Source organism: Brachyistius frenatus, unplaced genomic scaffold (genome assembly GCF_029030835.1).
Source record: "Brachyistius frenatus isolate BFR_SWC_R1_liver_20210118 unplaced genomic scaffold, ASM2903083v1 Contig_253, whole genome shotgun sequence".
In the NCBI taxonomy this organism is placed as follows: domain Eukaryota; kingdom Metazoa; phylum Chordata; class Actinopteri; family Embiotocidae; genus Brachyistius; species Brachyistius frenatus.
The window spans coordinates 483,111-498,749 of record NW_027210852.1 but is presented as its reverse complement, the minus strand read 5'-3'; the positions used below and the strand labels follow the sequence as shown (position 1 = coordinate 498,749).

Genomic DNA, 15,639 nt, shown 5'->3' with positions numbered 1-15,639 from the left:
TTAATCATTCAAATATTTAAGAAATAAAATGTGTCTGTAGGTGTAGGGTGATGTGATGTCAGATGATTCGACAGTTAAGCTGCCGAGTGGCGCCACTTCTGGCAGGAGATGTAAATGTGTTCTTTGGTTTTTAAATAGTGGCCATTTGTTGATGTTATTTTGCCTTTCTCAGGCTATTGCATGGTTAAATAAGTGAATTTTATTTAATGAAAAACAAATGACGGTAACTGCAGTGGGAAGTGGTGCATGATCTGAAAAGTTTGAAGAACCTGTGCACTAACGGAACAACAGCAATTAATACCACTAGTTTAACGGTTAAGTGCTTATTGTCGGTTGTGAATACAGAAAATGTATTCAGTTTCATTCATCTTTACTTAACCCCCCCCACCCCCCAAAACATTTTTCTTCTTTGTGATGTTTTTGAAAGAAGAAATAAAAACACTAACTTCCGTTTACACAAAAAAAGTTGAAATGAAACATCCTTAATCAATTCAGTACATTCAGGGCTTTTGGTGCTACAACCTCACTCGCTCTGGTTTGACCAGTAACTTCTGGTGTCAGCTTAAAGTTTGGATAGACGTCACTGTATAACCAACCCAGTGTAACATTGAAGTCATGTGTTACCACCTGTTAGTCCACTAGATGAAATCTACTTGGTTAGGTTTAGAAAAAGATTGAGTTAAAACAGCATTTTTTTTTCATGCGTAATATTGTGTAAGTAATGTGGGTTACTTAACGTACATTAAGCAACTTAAATATGCTACGCTCTGCATGTTCCTCAAAGAAATTTAGGTTTCTTGCTTTCTCCTTTGACTCAAACATCGGGTAAAAGTTCTGTGTTTGCTCCATTCAACATCCTTCCTATGCATAATATATTACTCGTTTCTTCAACCCTGGTCACTCGTGTGTGTGTACTTTTCAAGCACAGGCGAGGCAAAACATGACACTGACATCCTCTAGTGGACTGACGGGCGTACTACATGTTTTTGTGTGATAGTGGGCTCGTGAAAGAGACCACATAGTCAGTTTGCTGACTTCATGACTGTTACACTATCGTTTAGCTTTTACTGTAAAATTATTATTGTCACTTTTACCCACAGCAGTCGCTGTTCGGGAAAAGTGACATGACCTCACCCTATCTTCAATTTGAGGTTGAATACGTGAAACCAAACTCTTAATTTCCAGTCAAAAAGGCACTTCTCTTTAAAATGGTCTCTTTGCAAAGGCAGATATGCAAACTGAAGCGTGACACATACTGTATATACAAATTACATAATTCATAGGCACTGATTCATTTACAAACTGCAGCAAAAAAGACATAAAACAAATCTTGGTCCTCTAAAAGCACACTTTGTTGAAAGGGGTTGGAGATGGCAGGTTTAGTTGCTATATACTTAATTTACATGTCAGTCATGTGATCTACTCCTTTGGATAATTTCTACGTAAAGGCATTATATATGAAAAACAAGGCACATGTTGGACCCTGGTCATCTGGACAATACATTTACAATTGTTCTCCTTGCATTTCCTTCTGCTGCTTCCTGCATGCTGTAGTCCGAGCATGTGAAGCAAAGTGTCAGATTTATTTGGTGCTTCCTTTTTCTTTTTTCTTTTTAAATTTCCTGTGTCGGTTTTGGAGGCGACGGGAAACTACGCATGGCTGTGGACGGAGATGCTCGACAGGTCGTTCCTGATGATCTCGTTGACTGCAAAGGAAAAGAGAAAAAAAGGAAGGTCATTATTTGGAGTAAAGTCAACATGATGAAAGTAACATACAAAGGTGATAAAACAATTTCTTCAATTGTTTTTTTCACCTTTAACTCAGAGTAATAGGAGCTAACGAGCTTTTTTTGTGTGTGTGCTCTTCTCGCTGTTTTAAAGTGCAGGACTCGGTTGAAAAGGGCGTTGACAGTGTATTTTCATGCATCAAACAGAATTTAGAAACATTTACAGCCAACCATGATATCTGCTGCACTGGTAACTTATGTTGTAAGAAGCCGTCAATCAAAACTTATCAAAACACACCCAACAAAGTTTTAAACTGCTGAACTCTTTCTCTAAAGGATTCTTTTGGTTTTCAAAAAATTTAACTGAAGCCGAGTTTTTCACTATAAAAGAACCCCTTTCGCGTTACACATGGTTATTATATTTAGTACAACAGATTCAATGTGCTACTTCTGCAGATTCTCTGAGCCAAACAGGAGGTGTTGTTTCCTCGGCGTCGGCCAAATTAAATCACTTTATATCGACGATCCCCAGACATTTTTTGTCAAGAGAGATGATGCAACCTCTCGCTGTCTCGAAAGGATCCAGGTGCACTTGTTTATCTGTTTTTATCAGCTGTGTACTGATGGTGTGGGGTGATCCAGGAGCAGCTACGCAGGCTGACTGAAGCTAACGCTGAAGAATACATTAACATCAATGTGCTGATACCAGAGTAAAGGACACATTAGTCTTTTTTTCGTTTTCTTCCTAAAGGTGATTGAGATGGTTCCTTTTTTATTGCTTTTTGCTGTTTTTATCTGTAACTCATTTATCACTTTAAGGAGATAGTTTCCACAGTTTCTCCTCTTCAGCGTGCCTCTTTCTTTTGTTAATCAGCCTCTAGGTTCGGGCCCCTCTTGCCCCCTCTCACAAAGATCTGAAATGGGAGAGGGGAAGGGGAAGACCCCTGGAGCCGGCCTCGAGAAACCGAGCCAGAGGGCCGAGAGAGGAATTCCCTCTGACTCACTGGACGCTAAAAAAGCAGTCTCGGAACCTGAGGTTCCCCTCCATACAATTGAAGGAGTTTTTTTTTTCTTTTTTCATAAAAACATCTATTCTCATCGCAGGCAGTGGCGCAGCCCTTCCCATGGCACAGAAACTTCCTACCAGAAATACCACTCACTTCCTATCACAAAAAAGACGACGGGTTGTACGTGCCTCGCAAGAATTCTGCACCAAAAAACATCTGCCGACAGAAAAGAATTGTGTGGGAGGCTGCCATGGTGAAAAACAAAACAATAAAATGTGTGTGAGATAACAGACGAGGAACTGTGGATTAAAAACGTACAAAATAATTATCCAAATTCTGACTGAAGCTGTTCACAATTACAGAGCAAGATGTCGCACTCGTCTAGACACGAAGCGAACGTGTTTGGCTGGAGATCTTGTGACGGGTTTTATAACTAGAGCAGCGATATCACACGAGTGTGTCAAATAAACACACAGACACATTGAACCTATTATGAGACTACGAGAGTAAGATTCAAAGCAACGCGTCTATGTGAAGAACTTGGCAGAGCGGAGGACACTTGTCAAGACAGCAGCGATATTTATACTCAGGTTCTCTAAATCACTTCCTCTGGAGGACGCTGAAAGAATGAACCTCTCGTCCAGGCGAACATTTTTAAAGCTGAAGGACCGTACTCGTGTTTTCACATATTACTTTGTATTTTACTGACACTTTTCATGACACACCACACGTTTTTCCAACTGATTTCACACCATTAAGGCAACATTTGTTGGCATTCCTTCACCTCTGTATCAAAATCCACTTGCAGAGATTAAAACCTGCTTGAAGTTTGTTATGTCTGGTAATATTTTAGCACGTTAATTGTCAAAGATGTGCGATATTAACAGAGATGTCTGACCCAACACTTTTTTTTTTAAATGTACTACTTTCACAATTATTTGTTAAAAACAAGTTTCTCTGTGCACATGACAAATCAGGTTTTAAGGGGTGGGCCTACAAACAGGATTTGTGACATCACAAACAGTTTTAAAGACGATTCTGGTCCAATTCAACTTCGACAAATATGATGTGGAAACCTGAAGCCTCCAGTGCACAAACGCTGACTTTACTGTGAGGCCTGAGACATCCAGCAGTTCAACTTTATATTTGTGCATTGAGACAGCTGGAAAGTGGGAAAGTTTCTATTCGGCAGCACCCACCTTCAAGTTGGGAGCCCATTAAAAAAAAGTGTCAAATAACTCAGCATCGATAAAAAAAAACAACACTGATGAAATGAAGCTCAGGGGGTCAATATTATTTGTACAATACATATTTAAATGTTTTGATGTACAACGTTCTGTTCTTTCTTTCACTACAAACGCTGCCACCTCAGTTAACGTAAAACCTACTTCTCTGAACTCTCCAAAACCTCGGACTTTAGGAGGTCAGAGCTTTCCCACCTCTCAGTTGCTCATGAACGTACCATTTATTAGCATTTTCATAGAACGTAGAATCTTTAATGAGTAAGAAGGAGAACGATTTTAACGATTTTACAAGGTAATTGAATTTTTTTTTGTGAAAAAAACCAAACGGACACAATTGATTATTCAGAGTAAAGTATTTTATACACATCTTAAAAAGAAGGGGATCTTTAATTTGATCGTAGATAAGTAGGTAAATTCATCTCCTAGATATCCCTCATAACTTGTTATACAACAGCCCAGCTGTCCTGCAGCGGGGAAGATGAAACGTCCTTCCTAAATGAGCCGTGCCTGAATAAAACCTAAACTGTCCAGAATTTGGCTTCAGGTTCATCAAGATCAGCAGCAACTCTCTTACGGCACCACTGGGATAAGAATGATGTTTTTCTGTATATATGGTAAGGCAAGATGCTCTCTAACATACGTCATCGGGACAGTCATGTGAATGTGTGATGAGTATTACCAGAAGACATACTTGAACCTGAAGAAATAAACACTCCAACCTCATCTCCACCCTCCTACAGTCTGTGTCTGCCATGTGTGCTCCTCCCGGCACCGACTGAACCGACTGACCTTCTCGCCTCTATTTGATCTGGCCGTGACCTTCTGTGGGTAGCAGGATATGATAGCTGAGCACGGACCTTAAGGGGATGTGATTAGTCTGCCCTCTCAACGCGCACACACCGAGCCAGGATGCCGGCTGTAAATCTGGGACATCAAGACGTCGTCAGACCTCCACATCATGTCATCGCCTGTCCAGTAACTATCACAATCACAGATGAGTTACGGCGTTCAGACATTTTTCTTACGTGCCACATGCGGTGGAATAGCTTTCACATCATGATGCAGCGGTAAAAAGACAGAACTCGGTTGGATTCAGCTCCTTCTGATATAAAATGAAGGAAGACCAGGCAGTAAAAACTTTATCTTTCGCCTCACTCAGGCCACAACATTTACTGTTTATGCGTCTGTTGCCATGGCCCACTTTTCATTGTGCCGTCACATTTGAAGCGGAGGATCTAATTGAAAAAAAAAGAAAAGAAAAAAAAAGTCAATCTATTGATCTCTAAGTGTGTTTACACCAAAGTCCTAAAAATAGGCACAGCACCAGTGTGACATCTGTGTCATGTGGGTCACATTGATTCGCTCAAGAGAGGCAGCTGAGTGATAGAGATGGATTCAAACAAGTCAGCATCCGGAAACACAGAGAGGGAGATAATATCTGTCCACATTATCCGACTTCTAGTCTTTGTGGTTTCAATTGGACTTAGAGAACCAATAAATCGTGTTGTTTTTTTGTTTTTTTTTAGACCAAATGTAACCTTGAAATGGAGTAGTTTTGTGAAAATAAATAATTAAAAAAACAACAACATCAAATTAGAAACAGCAGTTGAGAAAACTTCCCCACCACAAGATCCATTCAGTAGCTGTTCTGGAGCTTTTAATCTTATCACATGGTCTTCATCAGCAGACTCAGTTTGCCCTCTTCTCATTGAATTTATTAATGTGTAAATTTTCATATTTCCTTCAAAGATTTGTGGTAAGACTGTTTTACCATCAATGTCTCCAAGGTCAAGAATGAACTTGGAAACATGCAGTAGAAAATTTTAACATCTCCAATTTGACAACAACTTCATCTGCTGATGAGCATCATCTGATACGATCAAAAGTTCACATCAAATGGGTGTTGAACTTCTGTTTTCAAAGGCAAGAATAAACTCTGAAGCTCCAGCCTGTAATACACCCATCAGTCCACTAGAGGATACCGTGTCAGTGTCACATTTTGACTTGTCTAAACGTGAAAAGTACACGCATGTGTGACCAACCCGTTAAGGAGGTCATGTGATAAAGTCCATGCGTGGAGGAGGTAACTTTTCCCCTTGAGACCGATATTCGAGTTTGTAAGAAAGCAAAAGCCAACATAGATTTCTGTCTTCGTAAAAAAAAGTAAGTTACTTACATAAACTATCATATCGTAACGTACATTAAGTAACTTCCGTAACATACGCTGTTACTTGTGAAAAATGATGTTTTTCATCCAGCTCTTTTACTAATCCTAACCACGTGGGTTTTCGTTGCGTAAACATAATGCACCCCACTTTTGATGCCCAGGCGATGTAAAACGTGACACTGACATGCTGTCCTCTAGTGGACTGACGGGTGTATTACATGCTTTGATGTGATACCGGGTTGGAAATTCAGACTAAATGGAACTCAGAACGAAAGGTTTAGGAAAGGTTACTTCTTTGTAACTGAATAATTTTTTTTTATAAATATGCACTATTAAATATACATTTTTGTGTTTATTTATACGGAATGACTCTGTGTTTAGTATAAGATCAGGCATGTAGTATTGAGACAAATAACTTGGATTAATCTGACTGTATTGCTGTTCATTTAACACCAGACGCTGCAGTATTACTGAGGTACTTTGTGTCCAACTGTACAGTTATTCAGGCGCAGGAAGGTGGGTTTGATATTGGAGTAATCCAGGAACTGGTTTCCTGTCCCAAGGAGGTTAAGGGCATCTGCAGCTGACTGATACAGCCTGGCTGTCCGAGCAGGAAACACCCGACAAATGAGGAACTCCCAAACAATTAGCAGGGCAGCCCTGTTTGAACTCATTAAGGACCGAAGCGCGTCAACATGATCCGGTCTGTAATAACACAATACTACAGAGGAACCGATCAGTAGGCGAGAGATTCAACGGCCTCTTGAACGCTGTGAATAAATCAGCTGAGAGAGCAGCATGAGACAATGAGAGAAAAAAAGCTGGGGGGCTGGGGGCAGAAAACTCCACAACCCCCCCTCACCCCTCCTCTAGTTTACTGCCACGTCAAGTCCCGGCCACAAGCCACGAGATGTTCTTGGCCCATTTTAAGAGGCTCCTACTGGGTTACTGCAAGTCGATCCCACAGAGCGGTTCTGTAGTTCACCACAGATTCAGCCAAATTTTTGATTTTTTTTTTTTTTTTTTTTTTTAAACCCAGGTATTATTTAAAAAGTAAATGTCTGAACAATAGCTCAGTGGAAACTTTGGCTGCTTCAAGAAAATAGAATCAAAGAAAAGGAGAAGACTTCAGCAAAATACCACCGTAAGGATAAAGCTGAGAAACCAGGAAAATGGAGACCAGTACAGTGATTCTGTAAAAACTAAAAACCCTTGTGAAATTTTTGTTGTCGACATTTTGTCTGAGCATTATTAAACTCATCTTTAGCCGTGCTAGGGGCGGGAACGCTGCTCCGCATGGTCTCTGGTCCAGACTGAAATATCTCAACAACTACTGGAAAGATTGTCACAAAATTTTGTGCAGACATTTATGGTCCTCGCTGGATGAATCCTTTTGATTCTGGTGATCTCCCGACTTTTCTCTCTTGCGCCACCATGACATTTACATTTGCTGTTTTCAGTGAATTGTCTCGACTATTATTGGATGGATTGTTGTGATATTTGGCACACACACGCACTTCTCAGGGTGAAACTTTTAATTTGTCGAGTGCTTTAATACTACTAAATACATGTAAAACTAATAACGCCCTCCTTCAACCGTAGCATTTAAGAAATGTTAAGAATGTGTCTCCATGAATTTAAATGAGGAAAAAACATCATTCCGTATAACTTGAATGAGTAGAGAGAGAAGAAAAACAAGCAATTACAGCTTTTAAGTACAAGTGAAGAAATCTCTATTTAAACTGAACATTATAAGTAAGGTAAATTTGTATTAACCTAGATAGCTCCGCCGTCTTATTGCTCACAGCTTCAGTCTTCCCTGCGAATACAGTCTGGGAAACACGCCTTGTATTAAGGTTTGTTCAGTCACTCTGAAGAGCAGCTCAATAAATGGCCAGTGGGGGGGACTAAGTGCAATGATTTTGGATTAGTCCCAACAATGGCGCCAGGAAAGCTGGGTGAAGTGATGTGAACAGTTATAGCAATGCTAGCAAATATCAGGGAATCGAAGCCGGAGCAAAGCAATGTTGATTTTTTTTTATTTTTTTTAAGTCTGCAATAGTCATTTACCGACATGCTGTTGCGCTCACAGTGGGGGAGGATCTCTGTTGTTTACAGTTTGGTGAGGTTCAGCATTCAACATATTCACAGCTAAAGGCTGCTCCAATAGTTTTAAAATTTGCCTGAAGACTACGTCCACGAGGGTGCAAACAATCCCAATAGAGCCATATATTCATGAGGTGAAATTTGATCTGGCAATATAGTCTAGTTTTTTTATTGCTGGCCTGTTGCATTACAACATACAAGTCTTCATTTCCCTCTCTGGCCACCTATGGTATTTAATAATGCATCACTAATTGGCAATAAATAGGCTAATACACAGCAGATGTGGATGAAGATGAATATATAGTAAACTAGTGATATATGTTTCTGAGCAAATCAATAAAAGGAGACGCTGGTAAGAAGCTGATCCAACCACAAAAGTAATGATACGTGTGCAGTTACATTTTGTTGTATGAAATCAGACAGTTTCAAAAGAGCCTTCTTTCAGGTATGACTCACAAATTTACGCTCGAATACTTTTCCGATGACCGTCTGAAGTCTCTGGTCATCAATTGTACTGTTCTGACATCTAACAAGGCCACAACACGCTGTAAAAAAGCATTTCATAATGCTCTGGCTCGGCTCGGACTTTCAAGACACACATGTTTTGCTCATGTTACCTCACCGCTGACAAAAAAGTCTTGGGCACACTACTGTGCAGTATAACGTATGGCTTTCGCCACCTCCTCCAGACTCAGTCCGGGCCAAAGGGAAGCATGCAAACCTCTCCAGTCAGCAAGTTTTATGGCAGCGTGGCCGGCCTCCATCTCCATCTCCCTCAGCCTCAGCAGCAGCGCAGTTCAGAGCGTGCACCCTGCAGCCTATACTGGAGCTCCGGCTCGGGGCCAGACACCACGATTCAGACTTTCCATGAGCAGACGTGTTTGTAACCTCTCAGGGGACGGTGTGAAGAAAATGTGCAACAGAAGGGGTTTCCTGATGGATATAAGAGCTCTGTGCAAACACCGATAAAAAGACGAAAACAGAACCGTTCAACGAGAGATGAGAACCGTTCAACGAGAGATGAGAACCGTCTAACTGCGCCACTTTCACTTCAAACTGAAGTACACTGCGGCTTTTAAACGGAGTAAGTGTTTAAATTGCTGTGAAATTAAATTAAATTAAATTGAGTTACATTGAATAAAAGAACGGCAAAGATTAATGCTTAGCTTCTGGGAATAATGTAAGAAACATTATATACCGAAAACAGCCCACAACCATACACATAATCGCATTTGAACTAATATGTCTGTGACCGTTTGCGCCACAGCTACTTAAAAGTCTCAGATATAGTGGTCTGAGTTTTAACGACACCACACCTGTGCGAGACCGTAAAGTCAAATCAAACTCTGCCAGAGGTTTTAATGAAGTGAAAAGCAAATTGAGTTTGGAATGTTTAGTGAAATTTCCTTCAATTTGCCAAAGAAAACAAGTGTGACTAGGGGCTCCTGCTCCTCGGGAGAATCCATTAAGGTTGTGGTGACGCACTGAAACACTTTGATATCGTTTACTGCACCTGGTTTGAACCTTACAGTCTGCAAGAGACACGAGAGGTGGTAGCGTTATTACGAGCATAATTATGAATCAAATCTCGACCTCGGACCAGCTTAATGTGACCGCAGACGGGACTGAGAAGTGTTAATGCATTTACCCAGACGGTTTGGAGGAAGTGGCACGGGAACAGTCTGCAGTCTGCGGCCCGACAACAGCGTCTCGCTCGCCGTCATCAGGAAGCCCGGCCAGATGATCCGACAGGGGCTCCGATGACGGATCAAAGCCCCGCCGCTCTGTCTGCTGATAGCTGCTGGTTAGTGTTTCTTCATCTACTCAACTCCTCTCCACCACTGACCTTACACACAGCCACAGACTGGTTTTTTTTGTTTTTTTTATTGTTTTTTTTGCCCCGAGGAGGATCATTTATCCAATTTATTTCAAATCACGGCAATCCAGAACACACAGCCACCGAAGCTCAGCGGTGAGGGCAGAGGGCCAGAGCAGTGAGATCATAGAGATGGTGCTGCTCAACTGCTGCTCTCGCTCAGATAAATAAAAGGGGGTCGCAAAAAAAACATTCACTTTCTCAAGGAGCTCTGAGCAGGCCTGTCTCCTTCGAGAGTTAAAGTCCAATGGATCAAACACTTGACCACCAGAAGTTAGACAACAAAGAAAGCAACACTTCTCACAGCTTCTTTTTGAATTGCAACAGCAGTGATAAACAACGTCAGTCCACAAATATCTGCTCCTCCGGTGGCCTTTAACTGACACAAACAGTGACACCTCAGACAAGCAACATAAAACACCAACTCAAGAGTTTAAATATGTCCGTGCTGAATTATGTACCAGTAAAACTAACAACATTTAATTAAATTTAACGAAAAGACGTTTTTCGAAACAAATTGGAAGTGCCTTAAACTGCAGTACCACAGACTGCCACCAGAGGTTGGCTCCAAAAAGCCTCACGCTCCATAGACTCCCATTCAACATCTCTTATGAAATACGAAGTCAACACATTTTGCCGACTAGTCGTTTTGGTGTTCCTCGCTAAAGTCACTCCTTCTTATTAGTTTTCTGACGGTCAGTATTTCTGCGGGCGTGTCTGTTTGATTGACAGGCCTGTGGTGCAGTCAGGTTACCGCTATCGGTAGGCGGGACGTAACGTCGTTAGGTTTCCAATCAGACCAGTCAGACCCACCGTTCACTCGCCCGCAGCTCGTCCAAATATGGTCACATCTGCCTCTAATCTGCTCCGAACGCTTGGTAAAACTATTCTGCGCAGAATGGGTTTTTTTTTTGTGTTTTTTTTATAAACCCCTGCACAAAACCACGTGTCATTTTCTCACTTTAATTTTGTACCGATAATACTGTACAAAGAAGATCAAATGTGCTAACTGGCGAGCTTGTTTCCAGTGTTTATGCTAAGCTAAGCTAACAGTGTGTGTGCTATAGCTTCCTATTTACCAAACTGAAATAGGAGTGGTAACATTCTTCTCTTTTAACTTTCGGCAAGATGTTGAACTTTTTCCTTTTAATGACAATGGTTGAGAGGATTTGAACAAAAAAAAAAAAAACAAAAAAATCCGAAATGAGATTAGAGGGCCATAAATTTCAGCTGTTGGCAAAGTGATTAATGAGACATATGATGCGAATCAAAACTGTTATCAGAACTTGCAGATATATTACGGTAATTTTTTAGCAGGAGGGCAATAAAAACCTTATTGTTTCTTTAATTAGGGGATTGGACGGCTACTTGGCTTCATAATTTTTTTCCATTCACTGGGTTAGAGAGTTAGCCATAACTTTGTAGAATAATAAAAACCTTTCTTCTCACCATCATCGAGGTACATCTGATCCAGCTCCTGTGGTTCCTGTTTGATGCTGACAGCCAGCGTCGGCGGGCTGCCGTCCTCCTGCAGCGAGGAGGGACCCCTCTCCGGGACCTTGGGGTGCTGCTGGGCGCCCGGGCTGCTGCTGCCGCTGACCGGCTGGGCGGGCGTCATGCAGTGGCTTGGAGAGAAGGGCGCGTCAGTCGGGGTGGAGGGCTGCGAGGTCGGGGAGGAGGAGGAGCTGCTGGGCGGGTAGAGGCCGGGCGGCGGGAAGCGGCCGGGATTCTCCTGGATGATGGAGACGTGAGGGATCGGGGACTGCGGACCCGGGTGTTGCACCGCCGGGCCGGCAGGGAGGCACTTGGAGAAGGGTGACGGTGACAGATCGTGCAGTTTGGGGCTGGTGCTCGGAGAGGAAGAGGAGGGAAGCGAGGAGGGCTTGGCTACCAGTCTCTGCTGGCTGACCGAGTAAGCCCCGCCGACGACACACGGCCTGAGGTCAGACATCGGGGTCATGGCCTGCGGGGGGTAGTATGGCTTTGGGTGCAAGGACAGGCCGGGGCCGTGCTGGGTGCAGACCAGCGGGGCGTCGTAGTCGTCGTGCGGCTCCGTCTTTATTGTGGGAACTGAGAGGAAAAGGAGAGGAAACAGAAGAAGGAAAAGCTAAATGAGTAAACACATAGTCCAGCCTTTCCTGTATGTGTGAGCGAGTGAGTGGGTTTGTGGCTAGGATACCCACTGCCAAACAAACACTCTCATCAATGAGTCTCTGTGTTTGGGCCCGAGCTCCCCCACCCTTCTGAAAATATTCACAAAAGTAGAAAAAAAGCAGAAAAAAAAAAAAAAAAGGGGGATGACTCATCAACACGAGAAAAATCTGGCTGCTTTTATAATAAAAGGCCTATTTTCTTTGGATGTTGCTCTGGTGCTAATATCCACTGAATGTGTGACATGAAATATGTCGCAGCAGCTTCATACTCAGCGGGGTCCAGTCATTTAAAATAAAATACCGCTCACTCTTTAATTCAAAGAGAAAAAGTTCAACTTGAAAGTAGCCGAAAGGACAAAATGGTGTCTTTATTTTGTGCTGATCGTGTGCGCGCCGACCAAACGCTGAGTTCAAATGAGGCAGGACTTGTTCTCATATCGCCGTGTTTTTGGACGTTCGTCCAGATTTCAGAGCTGAACATGTTGGACGCAGAGTTTGAAACGCGGGCCATCAATCGGCTGCAGCTCATGACACGACATCAATCTTATATAACAAGCGTTTCAGTCCAGTTACAAGCGAACGACAGCGTGGCTGCGACCCCGAGTTTCATCACCGCAGCACTGAACTGAATCTATTTTCTTATTTTCTTCATCGTGGAGCTGCTTTAGATTAAAATATGTGCTTGAAATTGAATCTCAAGCAGTAAATTACACAGACTTTGTGGCACGTTGCTGATTTTCAACTGATGACAAAATGTTTGGTTGTTAATCTGGTCTTTTTTTTCTTTCTTTTTTTTTTTTAAACCTTACCAGGCTAAATAAAAACGCTAATTTGACTAAGAGGAGTGAAACTAGGACGCACAGTGCCTGACAGAAGCCTCCACTGTCAACAAGTGTAAAAAAAGGAACTGCGATGAGATGGTTACGGCGACCGCAGGACTAAAATAGCAGAGGCACCCCTATTTCAGGCCTGTTCGGAGGAAGTGTGTGTGTCTGCCTGTGGAGGATAGACTCAGCGAGGAGCAGGAGAAGTGCGAATGTTTGTGTCGCCACAAAAGAGAGACTGCTGCTGGGTTTCCGGAGTGTAAAAATCCGCCGTGTATACTGTATGTCCCAAAATAAATCTGCTTTTTTTTTGTTGTTGTTGTATGAGCTGTGGTGTCACCTGCTGCTGCTGCTGCAAAAAAAAAAAAAAACCCGAATGAAAGTAAGTAAAAGTGAAATTTATTTGCATTCAATTACTGTAGAACTCAGTTTGATCCTTTACCACCTGTTTTCACTCAGTATGTGCGTTTATTTAAACCTCTCTGTGATTTTCTCCTTTTCCTTGCAGGCTGGCAGATCATTTTGTTGGTGGTTTGTTGCCTTAATACTTCTCACCCTTTAGGAGACACTGACCACGCTCGCTGTCCCGCGGTCTGTCCCCTCCCTCACACTCTGCGTCCCGAGGACAATGCTCCACTTTCACAGCGGGGCTCTCCGTCGCCTACGTACAGGGCTGGGCCCGTTCAGTTGAATCGCAGCTTTGAACCACCCACTGGATTTTCTGGTCCAAGCCCGGAGAGCAATTAGCAGTGGTTTTTTTTTACATTTCAGTTGGTGGGTCAGTGTTTATATTTAGCTTGGCAACAGGTTCCCTATTCAAATAACATGCCTTTCCCATGCCCCCTTTTTCTCCACCCTCGTGTGTCCAGTCGCTGCGGCGGTCACGAAGCTACAGGTACGGAAAAGAACACATTTTATAGATTTATTTTTACAATGGAGAAATAATAGCGTTGCTTTGTTCCTCCCAAACAAACCACCAGACAAGCGGGAATACAAACTATTTGTTCTCGTTTTCAGATGTTAAATCCTGCCTAAAGTGTTTCTCATTAGTCTGGGATGTGAAAAGCAAAGAGCAGACTCAGAGCGGTGAAGAAGTGCTCGGGTGATGACGAGAAAATCAAAAACCAAAAACCAAAAACCGAGCCTAAAGGTTGGAGGTTAATGGAGGGATATTTATTTTTACTTGCCTGTTAAGTTCGCTGCTGACAGTTTCTTGGAGTTTACCAAATGTCAGCCCACACCAAAGTCTAATGAAAGCAGCTGTTTGTTGGTCATTAACACAACAACGGGATTGTTTATGATCTACAACAGTAAAATGCTCAGTGATATTGCCGACCCCTCCCATGCCATATATCTAAACACTGTTTCTAATCATATTCAGATCCTTAATTAATAAAGTTAGACACTGTTCCTCCATACATATGTTTCAAGTTGCAAAATGAAAGCAAGTAGCAGCTAAAAATGTCTTTTATCGCTCTGAAAAGTGCTGAAAAATGATGCTTCAATACAACTTAAATACCTGCAACACAACTCAGCTTAGTTCTCCATAGTTCCACATCTTTTTAGAGAAATGGTGACTCCACCACAAGTGAGTAGAAAGAGAAGTTTACCGCTGGCCGGGACGTAGGTGAAGCGCTGGTACTGGCTTCTTTTCCTCTTGCCGTTGCAGACGTAGAAGTTGACGTGGACGGGAGTGGACAGTCTTTGGTTCCGATACGGAGGGATTTCAACGAGGAGCGAATTCTGCAACACACAAAATCAACAGCATCATAACATCATTCTCACCATAGAGACAGATAGTTTTTTCACTTAATGTATGCTTTGTTGTACTTACTTTTTATCTGTATAAACAGTGTCTAATCTAGTTCTAATATTTGACGCTCTTATTTTTCTGCTTTCCTTTTCACTTTGTTTAAGTTAAAGTAAAAGTTCAAGAAAAAAAAAGAAAAAATAACCAAAACTGATGTTTAGGATCTTGCGCTTATTCATCTCTTATTATAAATAAATAAATTACCTGTAATTATCTGAACCACAAGGGGCACAGAGTTGTGTTTGCAATATATGACTAATAAATCCACAGTAACTCTTGTGTTTTTTTAAGGTGGAGAAAGACTATTTATTCATGTTTTCTTGTTTTTAATTCCTTTCATTTTGTAAAGTTTCTGTCGTTGCTTGGTGGACATATGGGGCCAGCGAAACGTAGCAAAAAGAAAATTTCAGATACAGATTGAATCTGTACCCTTTAAGGCGGTATAGATTAAATCTGTAAATCAGGTTGTTATCCCAAACGAGGGAGCGAAGCCACAAAGAGACCGCGAGGAAAGGTTGGAGTAAACCCTGGTTGTTCGCACAACTCTGCCGATGTGAATAAATTGTACTCGGGAGTGTCCAGATAGTTTATTTCCCCGGCAGAGCTTCCTGCAGAGAGAGCGACCCACGTTCCCGGGTTCAGCCGGTGGACACGGCAGCACCACGTGCGTGTTTCTGTGCACACGTGTGTGAGTAGATATGACTGAGTGTGTTGTAGGTGCTGCT

At 42.2% G+C, this 15,639-nt stretch overlaps 1 protein-coding gene across 1 annotated transcript in view; it reads right to left on the bottom strand.

The window, feature by feature from the left end:
- Positions 1 to 1,334: 1,334 nt before the first annotated feature.
- Positions 1,335 to 15,639, bottom strand: part of nfatc1 (nuclear factor of activated T cells 1) — a 37,748-nt gene continuing 23,443 nt past the window's right edge. Inside the window, exons 8-10 of the mRNA XM_069720860.1 lie at positions 14,715 to 14,847; positions 11,577 to 12,197; positions 1,335 to 1,706 (exon numbers count right to left, since the gene is read on the bottom strand). Coding sequence (XP_069576961.1) covers positions 1,651 to 1,706; positions 11,577 to 12,197; positions 14,715 to 14,847 — 810 coding nt within the window. The 3' untranslated portion in view covers positions 1,335 to 1,650. The remainder of the gene's footprint in view (positions 1,707 to 11,576; positions 12,198 to 14,714; positions 14,848 to 15,639) is intronic.